Here is a 20,861-nt window from a genome sequence, read left to right as displayed (position 1 = left end):
TTCTTCTAAACTGAAAAGTTGTTAAATAAATAACTACAGTCAGAATAAGAGGTATTTACTCTCATTCAAAGACATTAGACATATGCAGGGATTTCTCCTCTCTGTTTTCTGTTGTTGTTTGGTTACTATGGTGATACAGTCATGTGAAGTAATTATTAACTTCAGAAAATATATATGCCTAGTATAATTCTTTCAGTCACTAGTTCACATGAAGAAGGGAACAGAACATTACAGTTTCCATTTCCATCAGATAAAGAGGGAAAAGGAGAGGAAAGGGGAGGGGAGAGTGGGGTGTGGTAATCAATGTTTAAAACCAACAGCCCATCCCTCTCTTCCTCACTCCCTCGCTCTCTCTTTCTCTGACTGTCCAACTCCTCGCACAACTTCGGTGAGTGAAAAACTTGTACCTGAGTGCCTCGCTGCTAAAATGCTTCAGTTTGTTTTAGCTGTGTGTGTTTCTGATATGTTAGATGTGCCAAATTATACATTCTCATTGGGTGGTTTACAACATTTATTTGCAATTGTGTGTAGTTTAATGTTTTATAGTGATTAATACTTGACTGCAAACGTTTGAATGACTTCAGGGTGTGCTTTGCAACAGTTAGTAAGCGCCATTCTGCATTGTTTGTGATCTTGAGCCAAGCTCTACGGAGGGCGTAACTCTATCCGCCTGTCCATTCAAACATGTGTGGGTGCTACTCAGAGCACTACGCAGTTCGGATGAAAGAATCTCTCTTCTCTTCCTCCTCCTCCCCTCTCTCTCTTCCCCCCTCAATCCTTCCATAGTGCAGAACACTACTACCTTCTATCCTCCACACCCCCCTCTCTCTCGCTCTCTCTTTCCTTCACTCTGTCCTTACCATAAGCTCTCTCTCCCCTCGCTCTGACCATTCTGTGAGTAGAGTGTGTTTCTAATTATCAGATGGGCAGTCAGAGGGGTGGTAAGAAGGTGTGTCTGGTTGGAAGCCTGCCGGTCCTGGGGCAGCTGACAGTGACTCAGAGACAGATCAGTGGAGTCCACCACAGTGACTGGGATTGTTCCTTACAACTATAATGTTGTGCTTACCATGTTCATACTATATGGTTGCTTCAGCGTCCTTATTTGACCGCACTTACTGCAAGTCACTCTGGAGAGGAGGGTCAGCTAAATGAGGGATTTACATTACAGACGCTTCCTTAAACTCAGAAACTAGACTACGGGTAGGCAGAGAAAGAGAGAATAGAGAGAGCAACCTCCCTACATAGTGGCGAGGTATGTGAAGGGACAGAGTGAAGAGACACACCTTAACCAAACTAGATAGAAAGAGGGTGGAGACAGGTGAGGGGTGGGGGAGGTGCTGGGATTTCTGTTATTGTTTGCCTAAAATTACCAACGCGCCTTTCAGTCTCTCCACCAATTTCCTCCCGTCTGTCTTCCTGTCTATGTGTCTGTCCCTCTCTCTCTATACAGTATATATTCTTTCTCTCCTTAAAATCCCCCAGAGTTAATGAGAGAGACATGCAAGGGCGTTGGCTAGAGCCATGTCTGTTTGTGTTTAAACAACTCAGCCCCCTCTTCTCTTCCTTTCTCCACTGCATATCCGCCTCTCTCTCGCTCTTCTTTCTCTCGTCGCCTCTCTCCCTATGTATCCATCTCTAACCTCTCTCCGCCTCTCTCCCTCTCTAATTACCTCTGTTGCATTGCTCTCCATCTCTCCTCCCCATCTTTCTCTTCCTCCCTTTGTGGTAGAGATGTAGAACTTGTTTGCAGTAGTGGGGAGTGGTGTGTGTGTGTAGTTAAGTCTTTGCTTCGTGTGCAACAACCGTTAATAATCTTTAAACCCTCTATTCAACCTGAACCAGTGTCAACATGACTTTATTTCCCAGACATGTATGGAATGGTAACCCGGGTGTAAGTTAAAAATAGATTTAAATTGGATTTTTCAGTCAACAATGAGGCATTTATCCCATTAACTTAGTTTCTGGGATTTCACATGTCAAAAAGTCAAATAAATTGATCAAATAATTCATATAATGTTGATAATATTAGATGTATTAAACTGTGAATACAGAGTAACCAAACATTCCTCTCTCTGTGTGTGGACATAATTTATTATGATCTGCTATCATAATAAAACATTGATAATACCGTAAATTAATAACCTACATTTCTCTCTCTCTCTCTATCTCTCTCTCTCTCTCTCGTAGTCACCATGTCACAGGTCCAGCAGGCTATGGCATTGCTCATCGCAGCCTTCCACAAGTACTCTGGCAAGGAGGGCGACAAGACGACCCTGAGCAAGGGAGAACTCAAAGATCTGCTCAACGCTGAGCTTGGAGAGATCATGGGGGTGAGTGGATCCTAGGAACAGTTCAGTTTAATCATGCTTTATTAGTAGCACGACCAAATACAATACTGCTAAAGACAGACACTACTGAAATATTGAATTGCTTGGAATATCAAACACATGACCCGCCTCATCCAATAGAATAACTTAATCTCTCACACCTTTATAAACAAATAACAACTGTATGGATTCTAGTTTTAACTGCTGAAATCAAAGTCTCACCCATTACCTCTCTCTCTCTCTGATCATTATAACAGAAAAACACTGACCAGGCAAAGGTTGACAAGATCTTCAAAGATCTGGACGCTAACTCAGATGGCAGTGTGGACTTCCAGGAGTACGTCACACTGGTGGCCTGCCTCACCATGATGTGCAATGAGTTCTTCACCAAGAAGTGAAACAGCTCCCCCTGCCCACTCTCCACAGAACAGCAGCTCTTGCTCCATGAGTGAATTCATGATAAGATTAGCCAGATCCTCAATGCAGGTTCAGAGGGACAGAGATGCAGGTTTACACACATACACAGAAAAAGGGTTGGGTTGGTTATACACACCACACATAGACAGACAGGTGAAGGACACATACACTGACCTGTACACATACAGACATATAGGCTACAATCTCATGAGATGGAGAGGAAGCTCTTTGGTTTGTTTAAAGTGAAAAATGAAATAAACTATTTTAATATGTTTGGAAGAAAGCTGACTTATCATTTGTGCAGGTGTGTGTGTGTTTGTGCATGTGTGATTGGCTGTGTATGTCCTAAATAGGATACAGCAAGCAACATGAATCAAACATGAACCTTTGTTTTCAGACACCTGGTGAAATAATACAATTTGTTGATTATGTCAACGTAAACCAAACATACAATGAAATTAGGGGTTATGAGGCATACCTTATATTTGACTACTTAATTACATCACAATACTGTTATCTACTCCAGAGCCAGTAATACAGGAAGTCAACTGTTACTGTGAAGGTCCAATAGAGCCACATATAGAACCATCTCCAAGATGAAGCCTCCTACCCAGCAACATGAAACAACAAAGATAATATCCTAATAATTATACTGTTACACAGGTCTCCATATAGAACCATCTCCAAGATGAAGCTTCCTACCCAGCAACATGAAACAACAAAGATAATATCCAAATAATTATACTGTATCACAGGTCTCCATATAGAACCATCTCCAAGATGAAGCCTCCTACCCAGCAACATGAAACAACAAAGATAATATCCTAATAATTATACTGTATCACAGGTCTCCATATAGAACCATCTCCAAGATGAAGCCTCCTACCCAGCAACATGAAACAACAAAGATAATATCCTAATAATTATACTGTATCACAGGTCTCCATATAGAACCATCTCCAAGATGAAGCCTCCTACCCAGCAACATGAAACAACAAAGATAATATCCTAATAATTATACTGTATCACAGGTCTCCATATAGAACCATCTCCAAGATGAAGCCTCCTACCCAGCAACATGAAACAACAAAGATAATATCCTAATAATTATACTGTTACACAGGTCTCCATATAGAACCATCTCCAAGATGAAGCTTCCTACCCAGCAACATGAAACAACAAAGATAATATCCTAATAATTATACTGTATCACAGGTCTCCATATAGAACCATCTCCAAGATGAAGCTTCCTACCCAGCAACATGAAACAACAAAGATAATATCCAAATAATGATACTGTATCACAGGTCTCCATAGAGAACCTATTGGACAATACTGAAGATGAAAATTAAGATTAACCATAGTCCAGCAATCGCCTAGTCTTAGATTTAATCACACAGCCCCTGGTCACGCAGCCACTCGGTTGAATCTAACACATCTCTATGATGCATTAGTCTTGATCAGGGTTGGGGTCAATTCTACTGACATTCTAATCTGAACTGAACTCCTACAGAGAACTTCCATGTCAAATTCAACTGATGAGAATTGAAATTGATTGACACAACTCTGGTGTCAATAAAAGTAACATTTAGGCCTACAGTAATCCAGGGTACTTGATATGTGAGAGTGAGACTAGAAGGTGGAGGTTGTTGTGCTCCAGCCCAGTGCAGAGGAGACCGACAGGGCCGAGTGAGGCCAGGAAAGAGTGAGGCTGTTCTGAGCTGAGCTCTTGGTTGTTCTCTCAACCATCAAGGTTTCGGCCAGACCATCTCAGCAGAGCCACCAGTGGGTTCTCATTACTGTTTGTGTGTGTGTGTGTGTGTGTGTGTGTGTGTGTGTGTGTGTGTGTGTGTGTGTGTGTGTGTGTGTGTGTGTGTGTGTGTGTGTGTGTGTGTGTGTGTGTGTGTGTGTGTGTGTGTGTGTGTGTGTGTGTGTGTGTGTACGTACAGCTGCTATAGTCACAGTGATTAAGTGGCAGCTCTATGCTAGTTGTTATGGTGCTAAATGAGGGAGGGGCTGAATTAATAATTTCTATGTATACGATGTTATTAGCCCTCTACGTCGAGAGAGAGAGAGAGAGAGAGAGAGAGAGAGAGAGAGAGAGAGAGAGAGAGAGAGAGAGACAGAGAGACAGGGAGACAGAGAGGGGGAAGAGAGAGACAGATAGAAAGAGGGAGAGAGAGAAGTGAGAGAGAGAGAGCGAGAGAGGAGGGTGGAGGTGGAGTCAGGAGAATGAACTCAGTTAATTTTTTGTCATTGTGTAACAAAGTTGGTGACTCACTGCAATAGAATGTATCTCTGTGTGTGTGTGTGTGTGTGTGTGTGTGTGTGTGTGTGTGTGTGTGTGTGTGTGTGTGTGTGTGTGTGTGTGTGTGTGTGTGTGTGTGTGTGCCCCCAGGGCGGCTATTGTTTTATATCTTGGCGACCTCACATTCAGAAACACAAAGACTTTGATGTGAATTAGACAACACAACAAACATAACAGCAGCAACATCTGACAGACTGAGTCATGTTTTCTGGAACGTTTAGAAGAGATTTTACTTTAGGCTTTAGGACTCACATTCTTAGGCATGTACACACACACACACACACACACACACACACACACACACACAAACACACACACACAGGAGAGGATGGCAACGAAAGGCTAATATCCCTCTAGTTTACCTTTGCCCAAACATACCTGATGTTAATTTTAGTGAGGATATTAGTGTGTACAGTACAGGGATATGTTAAGGATGGGCTGGAGGAGATCAGTATCATTAGGAATATGCTTTATGGCATTAACTGTGCTGGAGAGCTCAAGGCAAAAAGGGATACTTCATTCCTCTTTTTCTACACTCAGAAAAAAAGGTTCTGGACAGAAGCAAAAAGGGTTCTATTGCTTGGCACCACTAAAGGTTCTATATGGAACCCTTTTGTATGGTTCTTCACTGAATCACAATGGGTTCAATATAAACTCAGCAAAAAATAAACGTCCTCTCACTGTCAACTGCGTTTATTTTCAGCAAACTTAACGTGTAAATATTTGTATGAACATAACAAGATTCAACAACTGAGACATAAACTGAACAAGTTCCACAGACATGTGGCTAACAGAAATGGAAAACTGTGGCCCTGAACAAAGGGGGGGTCAAAATCAAAAGTAACGGTCAGTATCTGGTGTGGCCCCCAGCTGCATTAAGTACTGCAGTGCATCTCCTCCTCATGGGCTGCACCAGATTTGCCAGTTCTTGCTGTGAGATGTTACCCCATTCTTCCACCAAGGCACCTGCAAGTTCCCGGACATTTCTGGGGGGAATGGCCCTAGCCCTCAGCCTCCGATCCAACAGGTCCCAGACGTGCTCAATGGGATTGAGATCCGGGCTCTTCGCTGGCCATGGCAGAACACTGACATTCCTGTCTTGCAGTAAATCACACACAGAACGAACAGTATTGCTGGTAGCATTGTCATGCTGGAGGGTCATGTCAGGATGAGCCTGCAAGGGAGGAGGATGTCTTCCCTGTAACGCACAGCGTTGAGATTGCCTCCAATGACAACAAGCTCAGTCCGATGATGCTGTGACACACCGCCCCAGACCATGACGGACCCTCCACCTCCAAATCGATCCCGCTCCAGAGTACAGGCCTCGGTGTAACGTTCATTCCTTCGACGATAAACACGAATCCGACCATCATCCCTGGTGAGACAAAACCGCGAATCGTCACGTCAGTGAAGAGCACTTTTTGCCAGTCCTGTCTGGTGCAGCAACTGTGGGTTTGTGCCCATAGGCGACTTTGTTGCCGGTGATGTCTGGTGAGGACCTGCCTTACAACAGGCCTACAAGCCCTCAGTCCACGCTCTCTCAGCCTATTGCGGACATTCTGAGCACTGATGGAGGGATTGTGCATTCCTGGTGTAACTGTCACGTCCTGACCATAGTAAGAGGTTATTTTCTATGGTAGAGTAGGTCAGGGCGTGACAGGGGGTGTTTTGTGTTTTTCTATGTTTTGATTTTCTATGTTTAAGTTCTAGGTTTCTATTTCTATGTTGTTTTTCTGTGTTGATCTCCAATTGGAGGCAGCTGGTCCTCGTTGTCTCTAATTGGAGATTATATTTAAGTTGGGGTTTTTCTTCCTGGGGTTTGTGGGTTATTATATTTTGAGTAGTGTTTGTTTCTCTCTGCGTCACAGTTTGTTGTTTTGTCATATTCAGTTATTTGTGTATTGCAAAGTTTCACGGATTTAATAAAATGTGTAACTACACCCACGCTGCACTTTGGTCCGCTCCTTTCGACAGCCGTGACAGTAACTTGGGCAGTTGTTGTTGCCATCCTGTACCTGTCCCGCAGGTGTAATGTTCGGATGTACCGATCTTGTGCAGGTGTTACACGAGGTCTGCCTCTGCGAGGACAATCAGCTTTCCATCCTGTAGTGCTGTCTTAGGTGTCTCACAGTACGGACATTCCAATGTATTGCCCTGGCCACATCTGCAGTCCTCATGCCTCCTTGCAGCATGCCTAAAGCACGTTCACACAGAGGAGCAGGGACCCTGGGCATCTTTCTTTTGGTGTTTTTCAGAGTCAGTAGAAAGGCCTCTTTAGTGTCCTAAGTTTTCATAACTGTGACCTTAATTGCCTACCATCTGTAAGCTGTCAGTGTCTTAACGACCGTTCCACAGGTGCATGTTCATTAATTGTTTATGGTTCATGGGAAACATGAACATTAAAACCTTTTGAGGCTAGACGTTCCCCTAGCGGAACGCCTCACCAATATCCAATGGAAGAACGTGGCGCGACATACAAAACCTCATGCAATAATTTACATTTTTCAAACATACGACTATTTTACACCATTTTGAAGATAAGACTCTCGTTAATATAACCACATTGTCTGATTTCAAAAAGGCTTTACAGCGAAAGCAAAACATTAGATTATCTTAGGAGAGTACATAGCCAAAAATAATCACACAGCCATTTTCCAAGCAAACATATATGTCACAAAAACCCCAAAACACAGCTAAATGAAGCATTAACCTGTTAGGGCTAGGGGGCAGTATTGACACGGCCGGATAATCTGGTTACTACTCCTGCCCAGTAACTAGAATATGCATATAATTATTGGCTTTGGATAGAAAACACCCTAAAGTTTCTAAAACTGTTTGAATGGTGTCTGTGAGTATAACAGAACTCATATGGCAGGCAAAAACCTGAGAGGATTCTATATGGGAAGTGGCCTGTCTGACAAGTTGTTGTTCATCTGGGCTATTTTTATTGAAGACTGAGGATCTTTGCTCTAACGTGACACTTCCTACGGCTCCCATAGGCTCTCAGAGCCCAGGAAAAAACGGAACGATATCGAGGCAGCCTCTGGCTGAAACACATTATCGCTTTTGGCAAGTGGCCGATCAGAGTACTATGGGCTTAGGCGCGTGCCCGAGTCGACCCCATGCTTTATTTTCTTTCGTCTGTTTACCTAAACGCAGATTCTCGGTCGGAATATTATCGCTTTTTTATGAGAAAAATTGCATAAAAATTGATTTTAAACAGCGGTTGACATGCTTCGAAGTACGGTAATGGAATATTTAGAAATGTTTTGTCACGAATTGCGCCATGCTCGTCACCCTTATTTACCCTTTCGGATAGTGTCTTGAACGCACGAACAAAATGCTGCTATTTGGATATAACAATGGATTATTTGGGACCAAACCAACATTTGTTATTGAAGTAGAAGTCCTGGGAGTGCATTCTGACGAAGACAGCAAAGGTAATAACATTTTTCTTATAGTAAATCTGACTTTGCTGAGTGCTAAACTTGCTGGGTGTCTAAATAGCTAGCCCTGTGATGCCGGGCTATCTACTGAGAATATTGCAAAATGTGCTTTCACCGAAAAGCTATTTTAAAATCGGACATATCGAGTGCATAGAGGAGTTCTGTATCTATAATTCTTAAAATAATTGTTATGCTTTTTGTGAACGTTTATCGTGAGTAATTTAGTAAATTCACCGGCAGTGTTCGGTGGGAATGCTAGTCACATGCTAGTCACATGCTAATGTAAAAAGCTAGTTTTTGATATAAATATGAACTTGATTGAACAAAACATGCATGTATTGTATAACATAATGTCCTAGGGTTGTCATCTGATGAAGATCATCAAAGGTTAGTGCTGCATTTAGCTGTGGTTTGGGTTTATGTGACATTATATGCTAGCTTGAAAAATGGGTGTCTGATTATTTCTGGCTGGGTACTCTGCTGACATAATCTAATGTTTTGCTTTCGTTGTAAAGCCTTTTTGAAATCGGACAGTGTGGTTAGATTAACGAGAGTCTTGTCTTTAAAATGGTGTAAAATAGTCATATGTTTGAAAAATTGAAGTTTTTGCATTTTTGAGGTATTTGAATAACGCGCCACGGGATTACACTGGCTGTTGAGTAGGTGGGACGCAAGCATCCCACCTAGCCCATAGAGGTTAACCTTTGATGATCTTCATCAGATGACACTCCTAGGACATTATGTTATACAATACATGCATGTTTTGTTCAATCAAGTTCATATTTATATTAAAAAAACAGCTTTTTACATTGGTGTGTGATGTTCAGAAAATGTATTCCCACCGAAAACTTCCAGTGAATTTACTAAATTGCTCATCATAAACGTTGACAAAATACATAACAATTATTTTAAGAATTAAAGATACAGAACTCCTTTATGCAATCGCTACGTCAGATTTTAAAATAGCTTTTCGGCGAAAGCACATTTTGCAATATTCTGAGTACATAGCTCAGCCATCACGGCTAGCTATTTTGACACCCGCCAAGTTCGGGGCACACTAAACTCAGAATTAGTATTAGAAAAATTGTATTACCTTTGCTGATGTTCATCAGAATGCACTCCCAGGACTGCTACTTCCACAAGAAATGTTGTTTTTGTCCCAAATAATCCATAGTTATGTCCAAATACCTCCGTTTTGTTCGTGCGTTCAGGTCACTATCCAAAGGGTAACGCGCGAGCGCTTTTCGAGACAAAAAAAATCAAAATGTTCCATTACCGTACTTAGAAGCATGTCAAACACTGTTTAAAATCATTTTTATGGTATTTTTCTTGTAAAATAGCGATAATATTCCAACTGGACAATAGTGTATTCATTCAAAGAGGAAAAGAAAAAACAGTGTGGTCGCGTGAACGCGCATATCCAATCTCTTTGTCACCAGGCAGACCACTGAGAAACTGAGCTACTATACTCTGCCCAGAGACAGGAGACGCCTCAATCCGCTTTCTGAAGGCTTTAGAGAGCCAATGGAAGCCTTAGAAAGTGCTAGGTAACCCCACAGATACTGTAGTTTTGATAGAGAATCAAAAGAAGAACTACAAATTCTCAGACAGGCCACTTCCTGCTTGGAATTTTCTCAGGTTTTTGCCTGCCATATGCGTTCTGTTATACTCACAGACAACATTCAAACAGTTTTAGAAACTTCAGAGTGTTTTCTATCCAAATCTACTGATAATAATCATATTCTCGTTTCTGGGCAAGAGTAGTAACCAGTTTAAATTGGGTACGTTTTTTTCATCCGGCCGTGAAAATACTGCCCCTACCCTTTACAATGAAGATCTGTGAAGTGTTTTTTATTTTTACTAATTATCTTTGAGTTTAGAACCATTGGAACCAATTTTGGTTCTTTATTTCTTTTTATTTCACCTTTATTTAACCAGGTAAGCCAGTTGAGAACAAGTTCTCATTTACAACTGCGACCTGGCCAAGATAAAGCAAAGCAGTGCGACAACAACAACACAGAGTTACACTTGGGATAAACAAATGTACAGTCAATAACACAATAGATAAATCTACGTACAGTGTGTGCAAATGTAGTAAGATCAGGGAGGTAAGGCAATAAATAGGCCATAGCGGTGAAATTATTACAAATTAGCATTAACACTGGAGTGATAGATGTGCAGATGATGATGTGCAAGCAGAGATACGGGGGTGCAAAATAGAAACAAACCAAAAAATAACAATATGGGGATGAGGTAGTTTGGTGTGCTATTTACAGATGGGCTGTGTACAGGTACAGTGATCGGTAAGCTGCTCTGACAGCTGATGCTTAAAGTTAGAGAGGGAGATATGTCTCCAGCTTCAGTGATTTGTGCAATTCGTTCCAGTCATTGGCAGCAGAGAACTGGAAGGAAAGGAGGCCAAAGGAGGTGTTGGCTTTGGGGATGACCAGTGAGATATACCTGCTTTATAGAACCTTAAGTGGTGCCATAAATAGTATGAACCAAGCAAAGAACCCTTTTTGGTTCTATCCAGGTTTTTTATTTCTAAGTGTAGATTCTTCTTTCTCTAGCCCTTTCATGTCTGAGTTCCAAATATCTCCAAATATTTCTGTCAAAGTAAGTGCCTTATTACGTTATAATAGTTTCTGCATGTCGTGTTATGTCGTTTCTACTGTAGCATTATATTTTTGTGTATATTCCTTATAACTATTGTCCACATACAAAGTGTGTCCCTTGCTGAGATGAGGAGCCAGCATGGTCATCACCACAGACCCAGACACCCCAAACACCTCATACTCATCAATGCATAGGTCCTTGTATGGCACAAAGACAAATGCTATTGTCAGGCTGGTAAGAACATTTCCTACTTTGTATAACGGGTCAATTAGGATGGCAGTAGCATTGTTGATGAAATGCAGTCATCGCAGCAGAACTAAGAAGCAGTCTTGGGAAAAGAGGGTGGCAAAGTCGGGAGTTGCAAGCATAGGATCTATGCTCCAGTATTCTCTTAGGGAGTTCTTCTTTACTATCCCCATGAGAAGGACTGTCACCAGGAAGGTATACATTTCACTAATTGTGGTTGTCCCCCCCACTCCTGGCTTTCTCTTCTCCTGTAGCTCCAAGGCATAGCGATTGGTCTCTACTATGTCTCCCACCAGCTCCTCGGTCAGAAACAACATTAAGCACTCTGCCTCAGATGGAAATGGTAAGGGGCGTTGCACTCCAGACTGGGACTCATCAAAGCAAACAGCAGGGCCAGAAGGGGTGAAATGTCTGGCAGCCTTCCAGCTACCACAGAACTCCTGTACTTCATCCACTGTCGGTCTGCCGCCATCACCACCAGCATCTTCAAAGGGAACTGGGACTTTGTCAGTGGACAAGGGATCCTCAGATTCAGGGTTCTCAATGGCTGGGGGGCAGCTCCTCACTGTCACTGTCACAATCTGATTCCTGACTTTCATACTCAGACTCATTGTCAGAATTGTAAAAAAAAAAATCCAGAATTTCTGCATTTGTGAGTTGTCTCCTTTTGAAAGACATTGCTAATGCTACAGCTTAGCTCACTAGCTACATACATAAACAACACTGAATGGCTCAGAGAGGGAGTGAGAAGTTACGTGATTGACTGCCGACATGTGCCATTTGTATCAATAAATCACTATCAGAAAATGTTTTGTGTGGGAATTATTGATATATATTTACTGTTTTTTTTCACATGTTTTCAAGTAACGGTGATAAATCATGCATTCCGATTCTTGCATAGATTGTAATGGGCACATATTATGTGTGTAAAATACTTTTTTGAAGGTTGTACTGATTATGATGAACTAAGCTCATTCCAGCTATGTGTGTGGAGCCATGTTTGTTGACATACAATGCATTCTGGGTTTCACGTAATCGTCTGTCGGACCAAATATGCTATAACTAAATGAGGTGAGTAAGGGTTCACAAATGTTTGGAGAACTTCAGGAAGTGAATGGTGGGATGTGAACAATGGTAGACGACACACCCCTTCAACATGCATACTATACACAGACCAATCTCATCTTGTGTTCTCTTATTATCTTTGGTTTCTGTGTGGATAAAAAGCATCCTCGGGTTGCTTTCGATTTCTAGAAAGTGTTTTACGCAATTATTTAGATCAATGGTGAGCTCACCCGTGATGTAATTAATTATAAATAGTAATTGCTATTAGCTAATTCATATTGTAGTTTATGTCAGCCGAGAGTTATGTGTTGCGTCAATCTTTCCTCAGTTAGCGCTAGGACAAATGTAGCCTACATTTTCTTCCGGTTTGGATGATTGTGTTATGTTATAGATACTTCTGTGAATATCTGAACATTGCATCCAAAAATAAACTGCTCACATTCTGGACATAACTTTGTAAGGACTGTGTTTGTGTAAATAGTTTCTGAAAAAAGTGTGGCCAGCTCAAATGCTTATTGTTGCGTCATTCGAAACTGGCCGTTCTAAATAAGCATTCTAATCACACAGGTGTGATCGTAGGCTTCAGGGAGCACTGTAGAATGATCACACCCGTGTGATGGTACATGTGAAAGGGCTAGAGCTGAGATGGGTTCCAGGAAGTGGTGTTAGTTGTGAATCAAATCAAACTTTATTTGTCACATGTCCCGAATACAACAAGTGTAGACTTTACCATGAAATGCTTACTTACAAGCCCTTAACTTCTTATGGGTACCTGGGACGGTAGCCAGAAATTGCAGAGCGCGAAATTCAAAAATACTAAATTAAAATATTTAACATTCTTGAAAATATATGTGTTATACATCAAAATAAAGCTTAACTTCTTGTTAATCCAGGCGCCATGTCAGATTTCAAAAAGGCTTTACGGCGAAAGCAAACCATGCGATTATCTGAGGACAGAGCACCGCATTCAAAAGCATGAAAATCATATTTCAACCAGGCAGGCGCCACACAAAAGTCAGAAATAGCAATATAAAAAATGCCTTACCTTTGATGATCTTCATATGGTTGCACTCACAAGACTCCCAGTTATACAATAAATGTTCGTTTTGTTCGATAAAGTCCCTCTTTATATCCAAAAACCTCCGTATTGTTGGCGCGTTTTGTTCAGTAATCCAATGGCTCAAAGGCAGTCACAACAAGCAGACGAAAAATCAAAATAGTATCCGTAAAGTTTGTAGAAACATGTCAAGCGATGTTTATATCAATCCTCAGATTGTTTTTAGCCTAAATAATCGATAATATTTCAACCGGACAATAGCGTCGTCAATATAAAAGAAAAACAAGAAAGGCGCATTCTCGGTCGCGCGCATGAAACAGGTCTGGGGACTTTCCACTATCCACTTACTCAGAGTGGTCTTACTCCCTCATTTTTCAGAATACAAGCCTGAAACAGTTTCTAAAGATTGTTGACATCTAGTGGAAGCCATAGGAATTGCAATTTGAGTCCGAAGTCAATGGATACTGTATTGGCATTCAATAGAAAACTACAAACATAAAATAAATCCCACTTCCTGGATGGATTTTTCTCAGGTTTTCGCCTGCCATATCAGTTCTGTTATACTCACAGACATTATTTTAATTATTTTAACTGCCTGAGTAGCAGGCAGTTTACTTTGGGCACGCTTTTCATCCGGAGGTGAAAATAGTGCCCCCTACCCTAGTGAGGTTAACCAACAGTGCAGTTCAAGAAGAATAAATAATTTACCAAGTAGACTAAAATAAAAAGTAATAATAAAAAGTAACACAATAAGAATAACATAACAAGGCTATATACAGGGGGCACCGGTACCAAGTCAGTGTGCGGGGGTACAGGCTAATTGAGGTAATTTGTACATGTAGGTGGGGGCGAAGTGACTATGCATAGGTAACAAACAAACAGAGAGTAGCAGCAGTGTACAAAAAGGGGGGGGGGCAGTAAAATTGTCCGAATTGTTCAGCAGTCTTATGGCTTGGGGGTAGAAGCTGTTGAGGAGCCTTTTGGTCCTAGACTTGGCGCTCCGGTACCGCTTGCCGTGTGGTAGCAGAGAAAACAGTCTATAACTTGGGTGACTGGAGTCTCTGACAATGTTATGGGCTTTCCTCTGACACCGCCTATTATATAGGTCCTGGATGGCAGGAAGCTTGGCCCCAGTGATGTACTGGGCCATTAGCACTACCCTCTGTAGCGTCTTACGGTCAGATGCCGAGCAGTTGCCATACCAGGCGGTGATGCAACCCATCAGGATGCTCTCGATGGTGCAGCTGTAGAAACTTTTGAGGATCTGGGGACCCATGCCAAATCTTTTCAGTCTCCTGAGGGGGAAAAGGTTTTGTCGTGCCCGCTTCACAACTTTCTTGGTATGTTTGGACCATGATAGTTTGTTGGTTATGTGGACACCAAGGAACTTATAACCCGCTCCACTACAGCCACGTCGATGTTAATGGGGGCCTGTTCGGCCCGCCTTTTCCTGTAGTCCACGATCAGCTCCTTTGTCTTGCTCACATTGAGGGAGAGATTGTTGTCTTGGCACCACACTGCTAGTTCTCTGACCTCCTCCCTATAGACCGTCTCATCGTTGTCAGGGATCAGGCCTACCACTGTTGTGTCGTCAGCAAACTTAATGATGGTGTTAGAGTCGTAATTGGCCATGCAGTCATGGGTGAACAGGGAATAAAGGAGGGGACTAAGTACACACCCCTGTGGGGCCCCAGTATTAAGGATCAGCGTGGCAGACATGTTGTTGCCTACTTTTACCACCTGGGGGCGGCCAGTCAGGAAGTCCAGGATCCAGTTGCAGAGGGAGGTGGTTAGAGGGAGGTGGTTAGTCCCAGAGTCCTTAGCTTAGTGATGAGCTTCGTGGGCACTATAGTGTTGAACACTGAGCTGTAGTCAATGAACAGCATTCTCACATAGGTGTTCCATTTGTTCAGGTGAGAAAGGGCAGTGTGGAGTGCAATTGAGATTGCATCATCTGTGGATCTGTTGGGGATGTATGCGAGTTGGAGTGGGTCTAGGGTGTCCGGGAGGATGCTGTTAATGTGAGCCATGACCAGCCTTTCAAAGCACTTCATGGCTACCGACGTGAGTGCCACGGGGCGGTAATAATTCAGGCAGGTTACCTTCGCTTCCTTGGGCACTGGGACTATGGTGGTCTGCTTGAAATGTAGGTATTACAGACTCGGTCAGGGAGAGGTTGAAAATGTCAATAAAGACACTTGACAGTTGGTCCTCGCATGATTTGAGTACACGTCCTGGTAATCCGTCTGGCCCAGCGGCTTTGTGAATGTTGGCCTGTTTAAAGGTTTTGTTCACATCAGCTACTGAGGGCGTTATCACACAGTCATCCAGAACAGCTGGTGCTCTCGTGCATGCTTCAGTGTTGCTTGCCTCGAAGAGAGCATAAAAGGCATTTAGCTCATCTAGTATGCTCGAGTCACTGGGCAGCTCGCGTCTGGGTTTCCCTTTGTAGTCCATAATAGTTTTCAAGCCCTGCCACATCCGACGAGCGTCAGAGCCAGTGTAGTAGGATTCAATCTTAATCCTGTATTGACGCTTTGCTTGTTTAATGGTTCCTCTGAGGGCATAGCAGGATTTCTTATAAGCGTCCGGATTAGTCTCCCGCTCCTTGAAAGTGGCAGCTCTAGCCTTTAGCTCGATGCAGTTGTTGCCTGAAATCCATGGCTTCTGGTTGGGATATGTACGTACAGTCACTGTGGGGACGACGTAATCAATGCACTTATTGATGAAGCTGATGACTGAGGTGGTGTATTCCTCAATGCCATTGGATGAATCCTGGAACATAATCCAGTCTGTGCTAGCAAAACATCCCTGTAGTGTAGCATCCGCGTCATCTGACCACTTTCGTATTGAGCGAGTCACTGGTACTTCCTGCTTTAGTTTTTGCTTGTAAGCAGGAATCATGAGGATAGAATTATGGTCAGATTTGCCAAATGCAGGGCGGGGGAGAGCTTTGTATGCATCTCTGTGTGTGGAGTAAAGGTGGTCTAGGATTTTTTTCCCCCTGGTTGCACATGTGACATGATGGAAACATTTTTGGTTAAACTGATTTAAGGTTGCCTGCATTTAGTCCCCAGCCACTAAGAGCATCGTTTTCGGGTGAGCATTTTATTCTTTGCTTATAGCCTTATAGAGTTGGTTGAGAGCGGTCTTAATTGTGTGTTGTCTGCGTAGCAATGATAGGAGAGACCATGTGAGGATATGACAGAGCCAAGTGACTTGGTGTATAGCGAGAATAGGAGAGGGCCTAGAACTGAGCCCTGGGGGACACCAGTGGTGAGAGCACGTGGTGCAGAGACGGATTCTCGCCACGCCACCTGGTAGGCTACTACCGCATGGCAAGTGGTACTGGAGTGCCAAGTCTAGGACAAAAAGGCTTCTCAACAGTTTTTACCACCAACCCATAAGACTCCTGGACAGGTAATCAAATGGCTACCCGGACTTTTTGCATTGTCCCGCCCCCCAACCCCTCTTTTGCACTCCTGCTACTCTCTGTTTATCTTCTATGCACAGTCACTTTAACTACACATTCATGTACATATGTACATACTACCTCAATTGGCCCGACCAACCAGTGCTCCCGCACATTGGCTAACCGGGCTATCTACATTGTGTCCCGTCACCCACCACCCGCCAACCCCTCTTTATGCTACTGCTACTCTCTGTTTATCATATATGCATAGTCACTTTAACCATATCTACATGTACACACTACCTCAATCAGCCTGACTAACCGGTGTCTGTATGTAGCCTCGCTACTTTAATAGCCTCGCTACTGTTTTTCACTGTCTTTTTACAGTTGTTTTTATTTTATTTACTTACCTATTGTTCACCTAATACCTTTTTTGCACTATTGGTTAGAGCCTGTAAGTAAGCATTTCACTGTAAGGTCTACACCTGTTGTATTCAGCGCACGTGACAAATACACTTTGATTTGATTTATATATTCAATCAAAACCTCAATAAAAATAAATAAAAAGTCTGTTTTTCTACTTTAGAATAGTAATGTTCATAATTTCCCTGAGGGGTATATGGAGCCAGTCAGCCAGTAAGGTAGCCCTACAGGTTAGTTTGGGCAGTTTGGAGAAGCTTGGCCGGTTTGGAGAAGCTTGGCCAGTTTGGAGAAGCTTGGCCAGTTTGGAGAAGCTTGGCCGGTTTGGAGAAGCTTGGCCAGTTTGGAGAAGCTTGGCCAGTTTGGAGAAGCTTGGCCGGTTTGGAGAAGCTTGGCCAGTTTGGAGAAGCTTGGCCGGTTTGGAGAAGCTTGGCCAGTTTGGAGAAGCTTGGCCAGTTTGGAGAAGTTTTGCCGGTTTGGAGAAGCTTGGCCAGTTTGGAGAAGCTTGGCCAGTTTGGAGAAGTTTGGCTAGTTTGGAGAAGCTTGGCCAGTTTGGAGAAGTTTTGCCGGTTTGGAGAAGTTTTGCCGGTTTGGAGAAGTTTTGCCGGTTTAGAGAATGCTGCAGTGTTACTACATTCTTCTAAACTGAAAAGTTGTTAAATGAATAACTACAGTCAGAATAAGAGGTATTTACTCTCATTCAAAGACATTAGACATATGCAGGGATTTCTCCTCTCTGTTTTCTGTTGTTGTTTGGTTACTATGGTGATACAGTCATGTGAAGTAATTATTAACTTCAGAAAATATATATGCCTAGTATAATTCTTTCAGTCACTAGTTCACATGAAGAAGGGAACAGAACATTACAGTTTCCATTTCCATCAGATAAAGAGGGAAAAGGAGAGGAAAGGGGAGGGGAGAGTGGGGTGTGGTAATCAATGTTTAAAACCAACAGCCCATCCCCCTCTTCCTCACTCCCTCTCTCTCTCTCTTTCTCTGACTGTCCAACTCCTCGCACAACTTCGGTGAGTGAAAAACTTGTACCCGAGTGCCTCGCTGCTAAAATGCTTCAGTTTGTTTTATCTGTGTGTGTCTCTGATATGTTAGATGTGCCAAATTATACATTCTCATTGGGTGGTTTGCAACATTTATTTGCAATTGTGTGTTGTGTGCAACCTTCCTACATAGTGGGGTGAGGGGTGAAGGAGGTGTTGGGATTTCTATGTTATTGTTTGCCTGAAATTACCAACACGCCTTTCAGTCTCTCCACCAATTTCCTCCCATCTGTCTTCCTGTCTATGTGTCTGTCCCTCTCTCTCTATACAGTATATATTCTTTCTCTCCTTAAAATCCCCCAGAGTTAATGAGAGAGACATGCAAGGGCGTTGGCTAGAGCCATGTCTGTTTGTGTTTAAACAACTCAGCCCCCTCTTCTCTTCCTTTCTCCACTGCATATCCGCCTCTCTCTCGCTCTTCTTTCTCTCGTCGCCTCTCTCCCTATGTATCCATCTCTAACCTCTCTCCGCCTCTCTCCCTCTCTAATTACCTCTGTTGCATTGCTCTCCATCTCTCCTCCCCATCTTTCTCTTCCTCCCTTTGTGGTAGAGATGTAGAACTTGTTTGCAGTAGTGGGGAGTGGTGTGTGTGTGTAGTTAAGTCTTTGCTTCGTGTGCAACAACCGTTAATATTCTTTAAACCCTCTATTCAACCTGAACCAGTGTCAACATGACTTTAATTCCCAGACATGTATGGAATGGTAACCCGGGTGTAAGTTAAAAATATATTTAAATTGGATTATTCAGTCAACAATAGAACATTTCTCTTTAACTTAGTTTCTGGGATTTCACATTTCAAAAAGTCAATTAAATTGATCAAATAATTCATATAATGTTGATAATATTAGATGTATTATACTGTGAATACAGAGTAACCAAACATTCCTCTCTCTGTGTGTGTGGACATCATGTCCACTAGCATCCTGCTATCATAATAAAACATTGATAATACCATAAATTAATAACCTAAATTTGTCTGTCTGTCTGTCTGTCTGTCTGTCTGTCTGTCTGTCTGTCTGTCTGTCTGTCTGTCTGTCTGTCTGTCTGTCTGTCTGTCTGTCTGTCTGTCTGTGTGTGTGTGTGTGTGTTGTAGTCACCATGTCACAGGTCCAGCAGGCTATGGCATTGCTCATCGCAGCCTTCCACAAGTACTCTGGCAAGGAGGGCGACAAGACGACCCTGAGCAAGGGAGAACTCAAAGATCTGCTCAACGCTGAGCTTGGAGAGATCATGGGGGTGAGTGGATCCTAGGAACAGTTCAGTTTAATCATGCTTTATTAGTAGCACGACCAAATACAATACTGCTAAAGACAGACACTACTGAAATATTGAATTGCTTGGAATATCAAACACATGACCCGCCTCATCCAATAGAATAACTTAATCTCTCACACCTTTATAAACAAATAACAACTGTATGGATTCTAGTTGTAACTGCTGAAATCAAAGTCTCACCCATTACCTCTCTCTCTCTGATCATTATAACAGAAAAACACTGACCAGGCAAAGGTTGACAAGATCTTCAAAGATCTGGACGCTAACTCAGATGGCAGTGTGGACTTCCAGGAGTACGTCACACTGGTGGCCTGCCTCACCATGATGTGCAATGAGTTCTTCACCAAGAAGTGAAACAGCTCCCCCTGCCCACTCTCCACAGAACAGCAGCTCTTGCTCCATGAGTGAATTCATGATAAGATTAGCCAGATCCTCAATGCAGGTTCAGAGGGACAGACACAGACACTGACCTGTACACATACAGACATATAGGCTACAATCTCATGAGATGGAGAGGAAGCTCTTTGGTTTGTTTAAAATGAAAAATGAAATAAACTATTTTAATGTTTGGAAGAAAGCTGACTTATCATTTGTGCAGGTGTTTGTGTGTTTGTGCATGTGTGATTGGCTGTGTATGTCCAAAATAGGATACAGCAAGCAACATGAATCAAACATGAACCTTTGTTTTCAGACACCTGGTGAAATAATACAATTTGTTGATTATGTCAACGTAAACCAAACATACAATGAAATTAGGGGTTGAGGCATACCTTATATTTGACTACTTAATTACATCACAATACTGTTATCTACTCCAGTGCCAGTAAGAATACAGGAAGTCAACTGTTACTGTGAAGGTGTCACAGCCGTCGAAGGGAGTAGACCAAGGCGCAGGTGTTGAGTGCTCATATTCGTATTTATTATACTGACACAATATAAACAAAACGAGTAAACGACAGCCAGCAGTTCTGTCAGGACACTAACGACTAAACAGAAAATAACCACCCACATAACAAGTTCAAAGAAACGCAACTAAATATGGCCTCCAATCAGAGATAACAACAAACAGCTGCCTCTGATTGGAGGTCATTGACAAAACTAACATAGACATAGAAAAACTAGAAAAACCACATAGAACATAAACCAAAAACCCCGAAACACACTAAACAAACACCCCCTGCCTCGCCCTGACCAACCTACAATAACAAATAACCCCT

At 42.5% G+C, this 20,861-nt stretch overlaps 2 protein-coding genes across 3 annotated transcripts; both read left to right on the top strand.

Moving 5' to 3' along the window:
• The first annotated feature begins 154 nt into the window (after positions 1-154).
• LOC106594462 (ictacalcin) lies at positions 155-20,221 on the top strand. 2 transcript variants are annotated; one of them, XR_006769982.1, is made up of 4 exons: positions 155-388; positions 2,188-2,330; positions 2,585-2,813; positions 20,087-20,221. XR_006769982.1 is itself a non-coding variant. In XM_014185832.2 (3 exons), exons 2-3 carry the CDS (start codon positions 2,193-2,195, stop codon positions 2,723-2,725), a joined length of 279 nt encoding a protein of 92 aa, XP_014041307.2. In that variant the 5' UTR covers positions 155-388; positions 2,188-2,192; the 3' UTR covers positions 2,726-3,027. The 2 variants fall into 2 exon arrangements, 1 of the variants encoding a protein (XP_014041307.2); XM_014185832.2 differs by lacking the exon at positions 20,087-20,221 and having other exon boundaries at positions 2,585-3,027.
• On the top strand, positions 18,121-20,221 carry LOC106606010 (ictacalcin). Its single transcript, XM_014202067.2, has 3 exons — positions 18,121-18,339; positions 19,463-19,605; positions 19,858-20,221. The coding sequence occupies exons 2-3, from the start codon at positions 19,468-19,470 to the stop codon at positions 19,996-19,998; spliced, it is 279 nt and encodes a 92-aa protein (XP_014057542.1). The 5' UTR covers positions 18,121-18,339; positions 19,463-19,467; the 3' UTR covers positions 19,999-20,221.
• Positions 20,222-20,861: the final 640 nt, after the last annotated feature.

The sequence above is a fragment of the Salmo salar genome, chromosome ssa05 (genome assembly GCF_905237065.1).
Source record: "Salmo salar chromosome ssa05, Ssal_v3.1, whole genome shotgun sequence".
In the NCBI taxonomy this organism is placed as follows: Eukaryota; Metazoa; Chordata; class Actinopteri; order Salmoniformes; family Salmonidae; genus Salmo; species Salmo salar.
The sequence above is the reverse complement of the archived record's forward strand: the minus strand, read 5'-3'. Positions and strand labels throughout refer to the sequence as shown.

Bases quoted from the DNA above. Each gene is read 5' to 3' on its own strand.
- LOC106594462 (XM_014185832.2), top strand. From the start codon at position 2,193: ATGTCACAGGTCCAGCAGGCTATGGCATTGCTCATCGCAGCCTTCCAC. The intron at 2,331-2,584 runs GTGAGTGGATCC...TCATTATAACAG, and splicing joins AGCTTGGAGAGATCATGGGG to AAAAACACTGACCAGGCAAA.
- LOC106606010 (XM_014202067.2), top strand. From the start codon at position 19,468: ATGTCACAGGTCCAGCAGGCTATGGCATTGCTCATCGCAGCCTTCCAC. The intron at 19,606-19,857 runs GTGAGTGGATCC...TCATTATAACAG, and splicing joins AGCTTGGAGAGATCATGGGG to AAAAACACTGACCAGGCAAA.